General features: G+C 39.5%; 1 protein-coding gene across 1 annotated transcript in view; it reads left to right on the top strand.

Annotated features, from left to right (window-relative positions):
* The first annotated feature begins 3,895 nt into the window (after nucleotides 1-3,895).
* The window catches only part of LOC306740811 (serine/threonine-protein kinase WNK1-like), a 29,355-nt gene continuing 18,234 nt past the window's right edge, over nucleotides 3,896-15,016 (top strand). Inside the window, exons 1-3 of the mRNA XM_079223045.1 lie at nucleotides 3,896-4,720; nucleotides 13,722-13,894; nucleotides 14,282-14,502. Of these exons, the coding sequence (XP_079079171.1) occupies nucleotides 3,935-4,720; nucleotides 13,722-13,894; nucleotides 14,282-14,502 (1,180 nt within the window). The 5' untranslated portion in view covers nucleotides 3,896-3,934. The remainder of the gene's footprint in view (nucleotides 4,721-13,721; nucleotides 13,895-14,281; nucleotides 14,503-15,016) is intronic.

Here is a 15,016-nt window from a genome sequence, read left to right as displayed (position 1 = left end):
CTGAGAAGCAGGAGATGATCATGAAGGCATATGAGGAATTCATTACCTTAATCATTCACAGCAAACGCGTTGTGAATATGAATATTTGCAACGTGTTTGCAAGGTTTGAAGAGGAGCGTGCATGCAATTATCCAGATGACTGAAGTCTTGTTTGAATTAACAAGACTGTTTGAGGGCGGATCCGCCTTTGAGGAACCGACATAGCCTGACGTCAATCATCTCGGTAATTTAAATTGGTTAATAGGACATTTGAACGACTTTGTTGACCCATGTACGGGGAATAGGGTCCTAGAGTGTTTAGAAATTAAATTCAGTGAACAAGCAACGATAGAAATGTAGTTTACCACTACTTGAAATATCTATATATGATATTAAAGATACTTTCCAGATATATGCTGGAAAGTGTTGCGGGTGAGAGGGAAGCCTGGGTCGGCCTGCTGAACCTGCTGCCACCGCGACCCGACCCCGGATAAGCGGCTGATAATGGATGGATGGATGGATATTAAAGATACAATATTAGTTGGACATTGTGCACAGCAATGAGCTTGTCATTTGTGTGAAATCACGAAAAAGGAAATACATACGGCATGTTTAGTCAACAAATACCAACAGGGGACAGTGCTGACTTGGAGGAAAATTGTATTTCGGAAATGGTTGCTGCAAGAAAATGCAATGGTCTGTCTGATGTTTATTTCCCCCCACAAAAGTCAATAAACAAATTCGAACAAATTCTTTGTTCCAGTCATTTGTAATGTGAAATAAAAGTGTACAAGAGCAGCAGAGTTCTCGGTTTACAAACAACATCATGGTTTATATTTTAATGGAATCCTATACATTGTCTACAGGGTTTCAGCTAATAATTTTGTGATCAATGTAATAGGTTGTCAAAAACTGTATTCATTAAAATAAGCTTCTGTTTTCCAATTTTCACTGCAGATGTGTTCAACTATATAAATGGAAGGTAGTATCAAAATAATGAAAAAATACAGTAAACTAAAACACGATATTAGATTGAATAAAATAATAGATTGGTGGTATTTTGAAATTATCTGATAACATTTAATTATATTTAATATTTAGCAGGAAGAGATGCATTTGTGAAATAATGCTCTGGTAACCTGTGAGGTTAATTTATCATTAGTTATAGCCCTAACACTAAACAACTGAATAGCATTAAGGTGCAGCGTCATCTCACATTTACACATATTCAAACAATCGAAATATGGACAAATGTAAGGAAGTTAAAAGGGCAAAGGGTGGACTTATAGTTTAGAAGCACATTGTAACATATCTGACTTGTGGTAATAATGTTGAAAATTAAACATATTTTGTCAAACATTTTGTGGTGGGTAGTTTTATTCCAATGTATATCTCAAATGAACACATCTCAAAAGGATTTTAATTCATTCATAATCAATCATTTAAAACATAATTCTCATGCATTTAGAATCTGTGATACGATCTATATATAGCTCGAGGCTTGATTTCACACGGCTCTTGATCGTAATCAGTCTATCGTCAGAAGAAAATTAGACACAGAACTGATACTATGAGGGCGCTTCAAAGTGTCCGTGGTTATGAGGTCATTATTCACCAGCGCAGGCGCTTTCGGAAAACCCGTTTCTTCGTCAATATGTAGCAACTGCGCCGCTTGAAAGTGAGCCCACAAATCGCAACTTTTACATCCACTGACGGGTCATTTATCTTCCTGATATTTAAGGATAGTCTACATGTATTCTCCTACATATATACTAAAATGGATTAACGTTGTGGGGACAATTTCAACGCCGATGACCATCAGTTGTGTGTTGTGGACACGATATTGAGGTAGGTCGCTAACTGCCACCCGACGGAGCTAGCTTAGGTCGTGAAGGGCTACACAGCTAGCTTAGCTGCTAGCAAAGCCAGCCTCACCAACGGACATCAGCTAGCACAACGGTATTAATGGCATATATGTCACAGAGAAGCTGGGCCACTCGGCTTCAAATGGTCGCCGTGAGACAGCTACCATTTTAACGTGCCTAATGCTAACACACGCAGCGCTGGCGTCATTAACGCGTCTGGTAACATTCAATTGAATGGAGACACCCAGGAGGTGGGTCCGGATATTTAGGCCGTCAGCAAGGACAACCTCGTTGACGTTAGCTCGCTGGATCGTTAGCAGTGTGGCGCTATTTGTCAAAGACCGGGTAGCTTTTCCACCGACGTCACACGTCTCCGGTGTTAGCTGGTCGAGTGGCAACCGGCCCCGGATACGTTAGAGATGTAAATATAGAGGAAACATTGCTAACGGTGAGGGAGAACGTCCATTTAAGATGGCAACACTGACGTTCGCTTTGTGGAATAATGTAACGTTCACCTCGTCGCTTAACCACGGGGCGAAATGTATTTTAGAGAGACGTGACGTGTAAATGGCTCATCGCTGGTTAACTGGTTAAAGATTAGCTACAGCTAACTAGCACTGTGCTAGCTAGCGTTAGGCTTGTTGGCGAGCTAACAAAGAGCCGTTGCTCCTCCTCGCTTTGTATGCTCGCTGTTCCCATTTCAAATGGATGTGGTGCCACTTGTGAGGCGGTAAAGAAATAGGTACGTAAGACGAGGCTTACATTATATATTATACTGTTTCACTTTAATCGCGCCTTTGATTCTCGTTTATGGCAACGTTATTGCTGCTATCGTTAACGTTCTGACATTGTGGTTGCCTACACTGGTAATGGCTGCAACCATAGTAGGTTATGGATCACTAATAAGCAATAAGATTGTCATTGCATACCTGGATTTGACAAACATAATCGAAATATTAAAAAATCAAGCAAGCTACATTGCACCAATCTTATGCATCCCGAGTTTAACTTACGATGTGTGTAGGTGTATGTCTTTTTGCAGCCTAACGTTTAGTTTAGATAGGTGGTTTTAACAATGTACTTCGATATTAACTGATCTCATGATTAATTGTATATGTATATGTGATTTGAGAAACAATCAACTATCAACTGTGCTTAATTAGTCATTCTGAAGGGCTGTGGAATGCATTAGGAATTTGTGCCACATAACATACTTATATATGGTAAATGGACCCGTACTTGTATAGCGCTTTTCTATTATAGACGTATTTATAACATTTAATGTGTACTATGCAAATTGAATCGTATACCAATTGGGTATACAGGCTGTAATATACAGTAAAATTGCCTATAGTACCTGCAATGAAGCCACTGTGAATGCAACATGTGCCTACATTGTGTGTCCCTGGGTAATTTCTTAATGATTAATTAATCACAAAATTATTAAATGATCGGTGCTGTACTTTCAGCGGCGCTTCCAATGAAAGCAATGTTATTTAACTTTACTGTATACTGTAAATTCTACTTGTGAACACTTAGGCTTGTCTCTTACTGATCTTGTTGACATTTTACATAATGTTGGTTACTTTTAAAAACGTGTCAGGCAGCTTTTTTTTTCTTTTTTCTCTTGCAGTGAAACAGGACTGGATCACATTCCGAGAGTCTGGCCTTCTTGCCTTTGCCTACAGGAGGAAGATTGGTGCCTTTTGTGGGCTGTGCATGTTTCTTCCTCACCAGTGATTCCTTATGCTTGATAGAAGCTGCACCCTGTGTCTTACAGGATGGATGGTGTGGACTTAAAGAGAATTGAGTATCAACATCAGCACTCTGTGTTCTGCTGTGGTGTTCTCTCTTTTACCATTTACAAGAGAACACCCCCCATCCGGCACCTCCAATCTCTGCACTATATATATATGTAGACCGTCTTTAATTAAACAAAAAGACAGCTGGAGATAGAAGTTGTCTATCTTTTTTTCTTTTTTAAAGCACAGATCGATACTGCTAATATAAGCCTATATGGCAGACATGGAAGTCTCCTTATTTTAATTTTTCAGTTAGTGTACCCCCTTACGCTTAGTGTGGGTGGTGGGATGTCGGAAAAGCCAGACGACAAAATGGTGAAGTTCCTGGCTCCCCCTCAGAAGAGCGGAAATGGCCCCAGTTCTGGTTCAGATTCGATGGTGAGTGAGTGCCGGCCAACAGAAGTGAGACGACGGCATCACACCATGGAGCGTGATCGAGTTACCGCTGAACACCGTTTCTTGCGACGCAGTGTCATCAGTGATTCTAATGCTACAGCATTGGCCCTCCCTCTACCCAGCAAAATTCCCATCCCTGCACCTCAACGGGTTCAGCAACGAGAAGCCGCCCCCCAGCGACAACTGTCTGCTCCTGCTGCTCGTTTGCCGCGGGCTGAACCTTTAGCTCAAAATCAAGAGTCTATTGATAGTGGAGGAGGAGTAGAACAGGGAAAAGAAATAGCCAAGGTGGATGTAGTGCCTTCAGAGCAGGAGCCTGCCATTGTAAAAGATACCTGTGATGGAGAGGTGATAGCAGCCCTCACCGCACCAGGCTTAGGAACAGAATTGCCAAGTCGAACAGAACCCGAAAGCACCACTGAAGTGAAGGCACATCATGGAGAAGAGGGGGAGGAAGAAGATAAGGACTCTGCCAAGGCCCGAGCCGAGGCAGAGCAGAGAGAAGCGGAGAAAAAAGTGCAGGATGACATTGAAGAGGCTGAGACCAAAGCAGTGGGAACATCACCAGATGGGCGTTTCCTAAAGTTTGATATAGAAATTGGACGTGGCTCCTTCAAGACTGTCTACAAAGGCCTGGACACAGAGACCACCGTTGAGGTGGCTTGGTGTGAACTGCAGGTATGAAATTGGGATAATCATTATTATTATTATTATTATTATTATTACTTACTTTAAAAACTGCTATTGTTATCAGTTGAAATCAGTTTGAATGTTCCTTAATTGAGTCACCCTCAATATATGCATTCCTAATGCAAATGTCATCATCTCCTTTTGTTAAGGCTGTTTGTTTTTGTCAGGCTTACGCATGGTGGAGTAGAGCCAAAGCAATTTCCTTTTTAAATTGTTACCTGAGCTACAGCCTCTGTCATTTGTTCTCTGAGAGACATGGCTAGCATTTCCCTTTTGGTTGCTTTGCATTGTGTTTGTCAGCAAAACATACCAAAAAACTTCCCATTTTGCTTCCTTTTTTTTTTTATGCCGCTGGTTGGCATGACTGCACTTAAGACTGAATGTCTCAAGGAAAAAATGTTGACTTCCCCTTAAGACATTGGATAATTAACCAAACGTATCAGAGCTTGGACAATTCATTTTTTAATACTATGACTAAGTCATGCACAATGCAGAAACTTACCTACCATGGACTAGATTCAAGGTTTGTTTCATTGCACTTATAGTGTGCAGAGTTGGCATTGTCTGAAGCAATTTCCATATTCAGTTTTTACATTGGGAGAGGACATTTTACACACTTTATTTGTATTTAAAATATCATACATTTTGAAGAGACAGGGGTGCCCACCTTTTTTTTGTCAAAAAAATCTACCTACATTAATAATGCTATATATATATATATATATATATATATGTGTGTCATTTATTAATAGCATTATTAATGTTTACCGAGTATACTTTATTTTTACAATATTGGCGTACCTTGCATAACAGCATGAACCCTTATGACAATACAATTCTGTACATTTTTGGTCATTATATTTTACTCTGATGACTTCACTGAATGGAACCAGCAGGGTTGCATCGTCCGGACAGTAGCTGCTGCTAGCCAAAAAAGGATGACTCGCATAAATAAACTCTGACAGACACTTGTCAAGCTGCTCTGTGTAGCGCGCACTGTCAAGTTGTGTACACATCTTCCGTTGTGTCTCCAGCTCTGTCAAAAGGTTTTGGAAGTTCCCCAAATCATGGCGCTGCAGCTTTGAAGACAGATGATCGCCACTGATCGTCATTTATTTGGTTGTATTCTGCATGTTTAACAACATGGAGAAACTCTTTTATCTCCGGACAGAGCTCTCAAAATCTCTGCAGGAATTTCCCCCTATAAGCCATCTCACATCAGTGTGTAGCAAGAAGTCAGAGTGGTTGCAGTCAGCCTTCTCCAGATGCGCACGGAACAGCTGTCTTTGAAGAGCTCTCGCTCGAATAGACAATCTTCGTTGCCATATCTCTTTCATGTTTAGCATTTTAGCGCATAATGCTTGTTGGTGTATTATGCAGTGGTAATTAAGGAAGTCGGGGAAAACATCGTCCTCCCTGCACTTGGTAATAAATCCATTCAGGCGGCCGGCCATTGCGGGCGCACCGTCTGCACGATGATTGACATTCATTTGCACACTGGGAGTTCGGTTTTGTCGATAAAGTTTTTGAAAGACTGAAATCTATTTTTTTTTTTAATGGCATTTGCGATCGACATATTGGTTATTCCTGATGTAGCATAACTAAACTACTAGCAGTAAAACATTTTAGAAAAACTTCTATGAGAGATTATAAGTAATAATTGACACACACACTTTTTATTAACCTGGTCAGGTCTTCAATATTTCTGTGAGCATTAATATATTTGAGTTAATTATTGAACCCATTTGATTTTTAGTATATCTAAATAGTGTCCAAAATAAATCATAATTTTGCTTTTAATCTGCTTAGTTATTTCCTCCAAAATGCTTAAAGAAAAAGTGGTAGCTCGACTGTCAGTTAAGGCAGCAACATTTGACCTCATTCACCACATGAATGTTTGCTTTTCCCGTCACGTTTTCACCCTGTCATGAGAGGCCTCACACGGAAGCGCATACAACCATAGCTACACAGGCACACTGGTTTCAGAACAATGTGAAGATTACAGACACATGCCCCTCCCCCCTCGCACAGACCAAATCAGGCGCATGCTCAGTGAATTCCTGCTCTGTAAAATGGGTCACATTCCTGACAGAGGAATCTCCTCTGTGAAGTGCTGCAGGCTGGCCTGCCAAGGCCTGCTTCTGAACTATAAATCCACCCACTGCCCTTTTTAACTTCCTTACATTTTTCCATATTTCTATTGTTTAAATATGTGTAAATGTGAGATGGACGCTGACCCTTAATGCTATTGATTGTTTAGTGTTAGGGCTATATCTATACATACTGATAAATTAACCTCACAGGTTACCAGAGCCAGGTTACTTAAGATAGTTATGATTATGTGTTGATCAAGTTATTGATTCATTTAAAGAAAATTGGCAGACTAATTGGTTTGTTAAGAGAGAGAAAAAAGATTCTCTGGATCTGCTTTGACTTCCTGTGAAAACAAAATGTACCCATCTTTGTACATATACGATTTGCCCATATTGACGAGGTTTAACTGCCTCTCTTTTGGGGCTCATCTAAACTTGGCGTAGGATCTAGCTGGGTTTTTGTCTGTTACCACTTGTATCAAAGACTGATTCAGTGCAAAGAGGTAATTTATAGAAATATTTTACAGTTGATTGAGGAACGGCTTTGTTTAATGCACGTGGTCAGTTCTGAAATATGAACATGTAACCTGATACTCTCATTCCTCCTTGTTCCTCTGTCAACTCTAGTTTCAGTACTAAAAACTGTTCAACTACACATAAGAAGCTGAAATCCCCTCTCACATGGTTGTTAAAGCTGTCCCATGATCACCCAAGGGCTAGTGTTACATTCCCCATGTATCCCAATGGTATATTTAGTGGTAATGTAGAACATTTACTATTTTCTATAGTTTAAATGTTAATTATATTTTCAAACATTTAATTATTTACAGCCATTCCCTCTTTGGAGGATTTGACTGTAGTGGAAGTTTATTGACACCTTTCTACTTTTGGTTTCATGACAAATTAAATCATCTTCAAATTTCAAGGAATGATTAAGGGCTCATCCAGTCAATTTGCCGTTTTGTTTTCTGTGGATGCCAGAATCAGCGACGCAGAAAGTAATCAGCCGTCCCACTTATTAGTTCACTGGGATTTTGGTGTCAGCTGTAAGCAACAGCAGACTCCTTGCCTGTATGCTAATGCAAAAAGTTTGACAGGTTTTCCATTAGAAAATCCTTTAATCGTCCCTCAATATGTTGCTGTAATTGGTATGGTACGGTAGTTTTGACCTGAATTGTTACACAAGTGGAAATTTGGTACCAGATGTAATGATGGGTTCTTCAGTATTGAGAGATATTTCTCTCTGGACCAGAGTGTTGGACTAATTGACCAACCAATCAACTTTGCCTTACCCAAACGCCTTGCCTCAATCGTGACTAGAAGCTTAAGAATGTAAAGTTGAAATAAAATGGCTCTGGTTTATTCAGTCTGGAAAGCCATCTGTCCAGAATTGTCTAAGTATTTCTAGGTGCCCACCCTTTTCACCCACCCATTTGTTTAGGGTCTCACGTTGCAGGCATGTCTGAACAATATGTAGGTCACCACCGAGAGGAAGTCGAGGGATAGAAAATGAATATATTTAGGTGCCTCCCCTTTCTTGCTCACTCATCCATCTTCAAACATGTCACCCTCCACTCGCTGCCTCCCCGCCTCTTTCCTCTCCAGTACTGGCTGAAGCCAAACATTGAAAGATGTGGAATAAAACCCCAGTTATCCTGTAGAACCTGCGGGAGCTGCCTGTCCAGCTGGCTGATGGCATCCGCTGGGAGTGACATGCTATACAGAAGTAGCTTAACATAGTGATTTGTCTGTAATTACTCTTCATGATTAGTCGTCTTTAGGTTTACCAAGACCACCAATAGATGCATGGGTATAATTTATGGAAAGAAAATCAAATATTTTAAACAATATTGATCATACTTATTGCAGTTATTTTCTCTTCTTGATGCAAGGTCTTGATTCATCTGAACAAAAATGTGCCTTGCCTGTAGCGACAAACATGTTTCAAACTTAACTTTAGCACTCATCTGCCAATATGGTGTTAGGCGTTTCTAATTAACAATTAGAAGTGGCTCACAGTTGTATAGACTATATGGGGAAAGCACTATATATGACATATTTTCACAGTCTTGTAATACGTATATTATCTATAGAAAAACAATTGTGTAAATGCCTTTTCCAAATAATGACAGTTATTATCTTGCTTGATGTGTTTATTAAAGCGTCTGATTCACACAAATCAACAAAATCAAAAGAAGAGCAAAAGCAGTAGTTAGTGGGCTGTCAGATTACATTTAAAGAATTTCACCGTCTGCTATGGTGGTTCTTTTTGTGCCTTTTTGGTCTCTCTTTTTCTTTTGCTGTATTTGAAGTGGATGTCTAGTTTTCTTTTCTACCACATTCAGATTAGATGAATAGTCATACCGGCAGATTGTAAAATGGCTTTGATGCATCATATTGTCATCTGCTGAAAGTTTGACAGTGATCTTTGACCTCATTACCATGTGTCACAATGTCATGGGAACACTAAAAATGTCATAAAGACATACTGCTCTTGGTGCAATGACTAAGTAAAATGTACATTGGAACTGTTTAACGGGCCTTCTTGACTTTAAGGCCCATCAGCTGTTACCCAGATCTCAACCAATGTTATCCGGAAGGCTTCATTTAGCCCTCGGTGTCAACCCCAGAGCAGGGACCAGCCCTTGGCATGATCACAGGCTTTTTTTCACAGTCTATTTTTGTGATTGGTGGTTTATTTATGATGACCTTCACCAAGCAGTTTCTTTGGTTCTGCTTTGGCGATACTGTAACTACCTGGCATTAGATGTGATTCACATTGGCTTGAAGCGCCTCAGGTTTTGGAGTTGTTCAGATAATGTTAGGACATGGCAATCTAGATTTCACAATTCTAATAGCAGTATTCTTATGTGACATGGCCAATGCATGCAAAATCCTATAAAATAATTAAATGGGTTTTCAGTGCAATGAACCATGTTCCACTGTTATACATTACGTCATAGAAAACCAAAATTAACCCATTCAGAAAGTAACAGTTTTGTCATTATTTCAAACATGTCAATGTAGTGTCTTTGCACTGCAGAGATATCTACTTACAACCAGCAAAGTCTAGCCTCTACTTTATTGTAATACCACTTGTTCCTTGAAAGGTGATAGTGAGTCACTAAAGTGCCAGTCTGAACAGAACAAAGAAGTAGAGGGCTTGTCATGGTCCGTGTGCAATTTGATAGTTTGTTTATTGGATTAAATCCAAAATGACAAATAATAGAAAACAACTTGCATCCTTGCTTCGTCCTTCCCTCTGCCGGAAGGTTGCTTTTCTGGGAGTAAAGTGCAGCAGCTATGGGAGAAGAACCCCCAGTTAGCTAAAGTGAAATTAGTATTATTAGCAAAGGTTGATTATCCTGTAAACAATTTGAATTGTCTGGCTAAAATGTATGCTAACATGGAGATTTTTAAACACTCCTAATTCTAAAGCATTTAAAAACAAATTTGCCGTCTATGTAAAATCCTCAGACATGGTAATATAGATTTCATCAGGGAATTATTTGTAGCAGTCATGTCTGAAAGGCTCTGTGTGTGCTCGCCGATTTAAGAAAAAAAATTCAGAGGTGCACGACCAAGCGCAAAGTCTTCACACTCGATGTGCACGTTATAATTTGATGGATTTACTGGTTAACGCACCTTGCACTGGCCTCACCCCGGCAAGCTTAAACGTATTTTTAGCTGTTAGCTTGAATTTAGCCAGTACAAAACCCAGCACCACAGGCCTGATCCCGGGGAACTGCTCCAACTGCTGCCGGTACAGCAAACGTTCAAAAGGACAAGATGAAGGTGTGCTTCATTTATTTTTTTCTGCCAGTTTATATGTAATCCAATAAACAAACTATCAAAGCTTGCATGGGCCATACAGCCTCCGGTTAGTGGCAAACATGCAGATGGGTCATGTAAAGATGTCTACATGCTACACATTGCACCCTTTTTTAAGATTTAAAACAATTGTATCTGTTTAAATGTAATTCTGCAGCATTCTCGTACTCTATATATTTCTATGAAATGATTTTACATAAACATTTGCTCTACTTTGTCGTTCCCATGCACTCTCACTCTTGCTTCATCATATTCAGAGACTCCACCAGGGAAATGTTTCACAGCTGAGAGGTATGATGTTGCAGGCAGTGGTGGCAACGCAGCTATTTAGTTAGCTGACTCATGCTTACTCTATCAGGTGCTGCTGTGATTCAACAGCAGCTGCTGTTGTCCTCCGAGTGCCAGCCAGTGTAGATTTCCTGATTTCTAAACCTTTAAAATCTCTCTCTCAAAATGGTATGTTGATTACAATGACGACAGAGTAAAGAAAATATGAACACAGATTCTGTGAAAGCATCTAAAATGTGTTAATGTAAGAACATAATGCTTTAAGGCCTGGCCTGGTGTGAGGTTTTTACAAATTCATATAATCTTTGTGACTTTCTCAAGCTAGATTATTGAATTATGTCATGGATGGATAAAACTAATTGGGGCGGTGAGATAAGCAATGCACACTAACCTCAGCTAATCAGGAAGGACACCCGTCAGTCAAGCAAATGTGCCCAAAAGATCATTTTGGGCTTTTGCCTTCTTTTTTTTTGAGCTTCTCTGATCAGGATTGCTGGATTGTAACAGAGACTACCACAAACTGTTTCCAATGACATTAGCAGCAGGACACGGCACAGTGTGATGTGTGTCTTATGATTGCAAGATCGTAAATTCCTGCAAGGTTTATACAAGCCCTTCGTCATGAATTCTTTTAGGAGAGCTATGTAATTAACTTGTCTTAAGCCCTCTGATGCAAATTTGGGATTTTGGGCTATACCAAATCAATTTAATTAAATTGGCTTATGTTATTAATGAAATAATGTTGCTTAGAAAAAAGCCAATGCGGAAGTTACACAACTGCAGTTCCTCAAATAGCCGCTTGAGGCTGGCTCAAAAAGTCAGTCATTCCTCATAGACTTTAATGTTGCAAATGCACAATTTGTGCACTTTAATGCACGAATTTACAGCAGAAATAAACATGTTTACAGCCTGTTATCTATAGCTTATTTCACCGTTCATGACAACTGTGCTCATTTCAATTATATTAAGGCTTAAAGTTAGTCATATTTGAGGGCGTGGCCGCTTTGAGTGACAGGTGCTTGCTGTACCGGATCGCTTGTGTGTGTGTGTGTGTGTGCGCGTGTGCGCGTGTGCGTGTGTGCGCGTGTGCGCGTGTGTGTGTGTGTGTGCGTGTATGCGCGTGCGTGCGTGGGGAGGAGGGGGGCACCCACTTTGTGCTTCACAACGTCTCTTCACAGATACTATGTCCATATTTTTAACAGTTCATGATTTGGACATTTGTTTTAAATGTGTCATCAATGGGGTAGTTTGCCTACAATGGAATGGCTGCCATTAATGCCGTAGTTGAGTATTTGCTGCTGACCATAAGCTAGGAATTCTACGGTTTTGAAATCTGCAGTGGATGTATTGCATGGCACATGAAAGAGATCGTTGTGGCATTGCCCCAACAGATAAATACTCATAAGTAGGTCAATTGGTCTAAGTGCACGGTGGCGCCTCCATTACTCGCCGCTTCTCCCCTCACCTTCTGTTTACTGACTTTGCTCCCTGATTCATTGCCCTCCCTTGTTCCTAATTGTTAACATTTGTTTCCCTTTAACTCCTCATTTTGTCTGCCCTATGTTGCCCTCAGACATTGAAAACATTCAACCTCCAAAATACACTTCACGAAGGCTTCAGCGATTTCATCGATGTCTTTTTTGTGATGTCAATCCCTTGAAGTTTATTCTATCTCTTGCTGAGACAAAAAGTTAGATCTTCTCTCTCGGCTCAAAATGGGCTGAATTTACTGGACAGTCTGGCTTTTGGCCACATCCTCGGGGTTTAAAGGGAGGGGTCTTTGGTTGCAGGGTTTCACTGATCTTGGCTAACTTGCATGGGCTTGCTGCTCTACAGTTATGCATGCTGTAAATGTAGGTCATACCAGAAATTACTGATTAAACTTGAGAAGGGCGGTTGGACACATTACTGTTTTTTCTATTTTATTTTTTTATGCGTAAATCCTAAAGAATGCATTATTGAAAATCCTTATTTATGCATTAGTCGGTTTATGATAATATAATTGACAAACCCATCAACTGCCAGACATTTGTTGACTATTTCATCTATAGCGTCACTTAAAATACAGGCACAATGTTATACCTAATACAGTTGGTATCCAAAGGTCTGGGTGATTTGCCAATTATAATATGAATTATAGTCTATCATTCTTAATATTATGAAAAATTATACAGTTTTCTTTAAATGAACAATACGTACGTCTTTTTAAGTAACCTTGATTCATATTTTCTGAGCTGCTGCAAGGGTTAGTTTTACACTTCTTAATACAGAATGTAATGTATATGTTTTCTGGTTGTGGCGATTTCTTTATTTATTTTTTCACAAACCTACTTAACCTACTTTTCTTTGAAATTGTAGTCTACTCGGCTCTGATCCTCTAATTCTCTGTCATGCTCTGGCTCTTTTCTTGTTTGGGTTTTCTTGGTATCTAGGACAAAGCTAAACAAAAAATGTTTTGGTTTACAGTAGTTCGCTCAAACAGGGCCACATCCTTATATAATTAAATTTTTTTTCCTGTTTTTCCGCTGGATATCAAGTTGACTGTAGACTTTAAATTGTTTTCTTAAGGATAGACAAAATCAGATACTATCTGGAATGGGGTTCAAAATACATCTTTACTTGGCATTTGTATTGATAATGCCAACAGATAGTTGCACATTAGTGTATTTGTCAATCATGCATTAAAAATAATCAATCCAAATTAATCTGTACTATCACTAAGATTGCTGCCCTCTGATGTCTGAAATCTTTACATATTTGCTTTTTATCTCCTGCAGGATCGTAAGCTGTCAAAAACTGAGCGGCAGCGCTTTAAGGAGGAAGCAGGGATGTTAAAGGGACTACAGCATCCCAACATTGTACGCTTTTACGACTCCTGGGAGGGACCTTCCAAAGGCAGGAAGTGCATTGTTCTGGTCACTGAACTCATGACTTCTGGCACACTCAAAACGTGAGTCTCAAACTAACCAGAACTAACAAACGCAGTAATGCAGAACTATATTATGTATATTAACAATTATATAGTGTATCATACATTAGAACTGCACCATTTTGATAAAAATAATCATACTATTTTTTATAAATATGCTGATCATTTATTTGTCTGATATGTTAGAAAACAAAATTTGTTGAACTCTGTATAAACTGTTAATGTAATTGGTAAATTTAAAAACATACCCATGAATATATGTTTCAGTACAATCTATTTAAAAAAGTGAATTTGCTCTTGTTAGGTGCTTTTACCAATAAGTGTACATGAAAAAACTACATTTGCTTTGCATTGTTATTTCTGTGCTCCTCCAAGGATATGTGAAAATTATGGTTTATTCTCTTTTAGATATCTGAAACGGTTCAAAGTGATGAAAATTAAAGTGCTGCGAAGCTGGTGTAGACAAATCCTCAAAGGGCTCCACTTCCTTCATACTCGGGCTCCCCCCATCATCCACAGGGACCTTAAGTGCGACAATATTTTCATCACAGGCCCAACAGGATCCGTCAAGATTGGAGACTTGGGACTGGCCACACTCAAGCGATCATCATTTGCCAAGAGTGTTATAGGTACGACTCCAAAGTCATTTCTACCTTCTGATCCCTTCTGCTGTGGGGCAGTACCCTTTCTAAGGTCATGTTATGTTTGTATTGTACATGATTGTGTTTTAAAGAGGGTATATTCCTTTGGCTTGTTTTTCTGACGATGTGGTTCAAAAACAGACCACAGCGTTTCAGCTGTCTCTCAAACCACAGCTCAAATGGAGGCCAAATACTGTGGTGATCTTAGGCAGATAACCACAATGCTTTCTCTCTTTACTCTCTCACAGTGACTCTATCAAGTTTGGTCATTGTACAGAATATTTCTGTTCTATGTTTCTCAAAAAAAAGAGAGTTTTTTTTTTTTCAGGCACCTACTGAATGTAAGTAGCGCCTAACATTTCTCATATTTTTAAATTAATATAATAGTTTTCATGCCTTCTTGCAGGCTGACGTGGTCATTGCTTAAGGTATGGCCTTTGCTTCTGTCTTAGACTGGTCTTTGTTCTGTGGTTTGGAAATATGTGGTCTGTTTGCCAGTTAT

Source organism: Taurulus bubalis (assembly GCF_910589615.1).
Source record: "Taurulus bubalis genome assembly, chromosome: 9".
Lineage (NCBI taxonomy): Eukaryota > Metazoa > Chordata > Actinopteri > Perciformes > Cottidae > Taurulus > Taurulus bubalis.
This window is presented reverse-complemented; position numbering and strand designations above follow the sequence as displayed.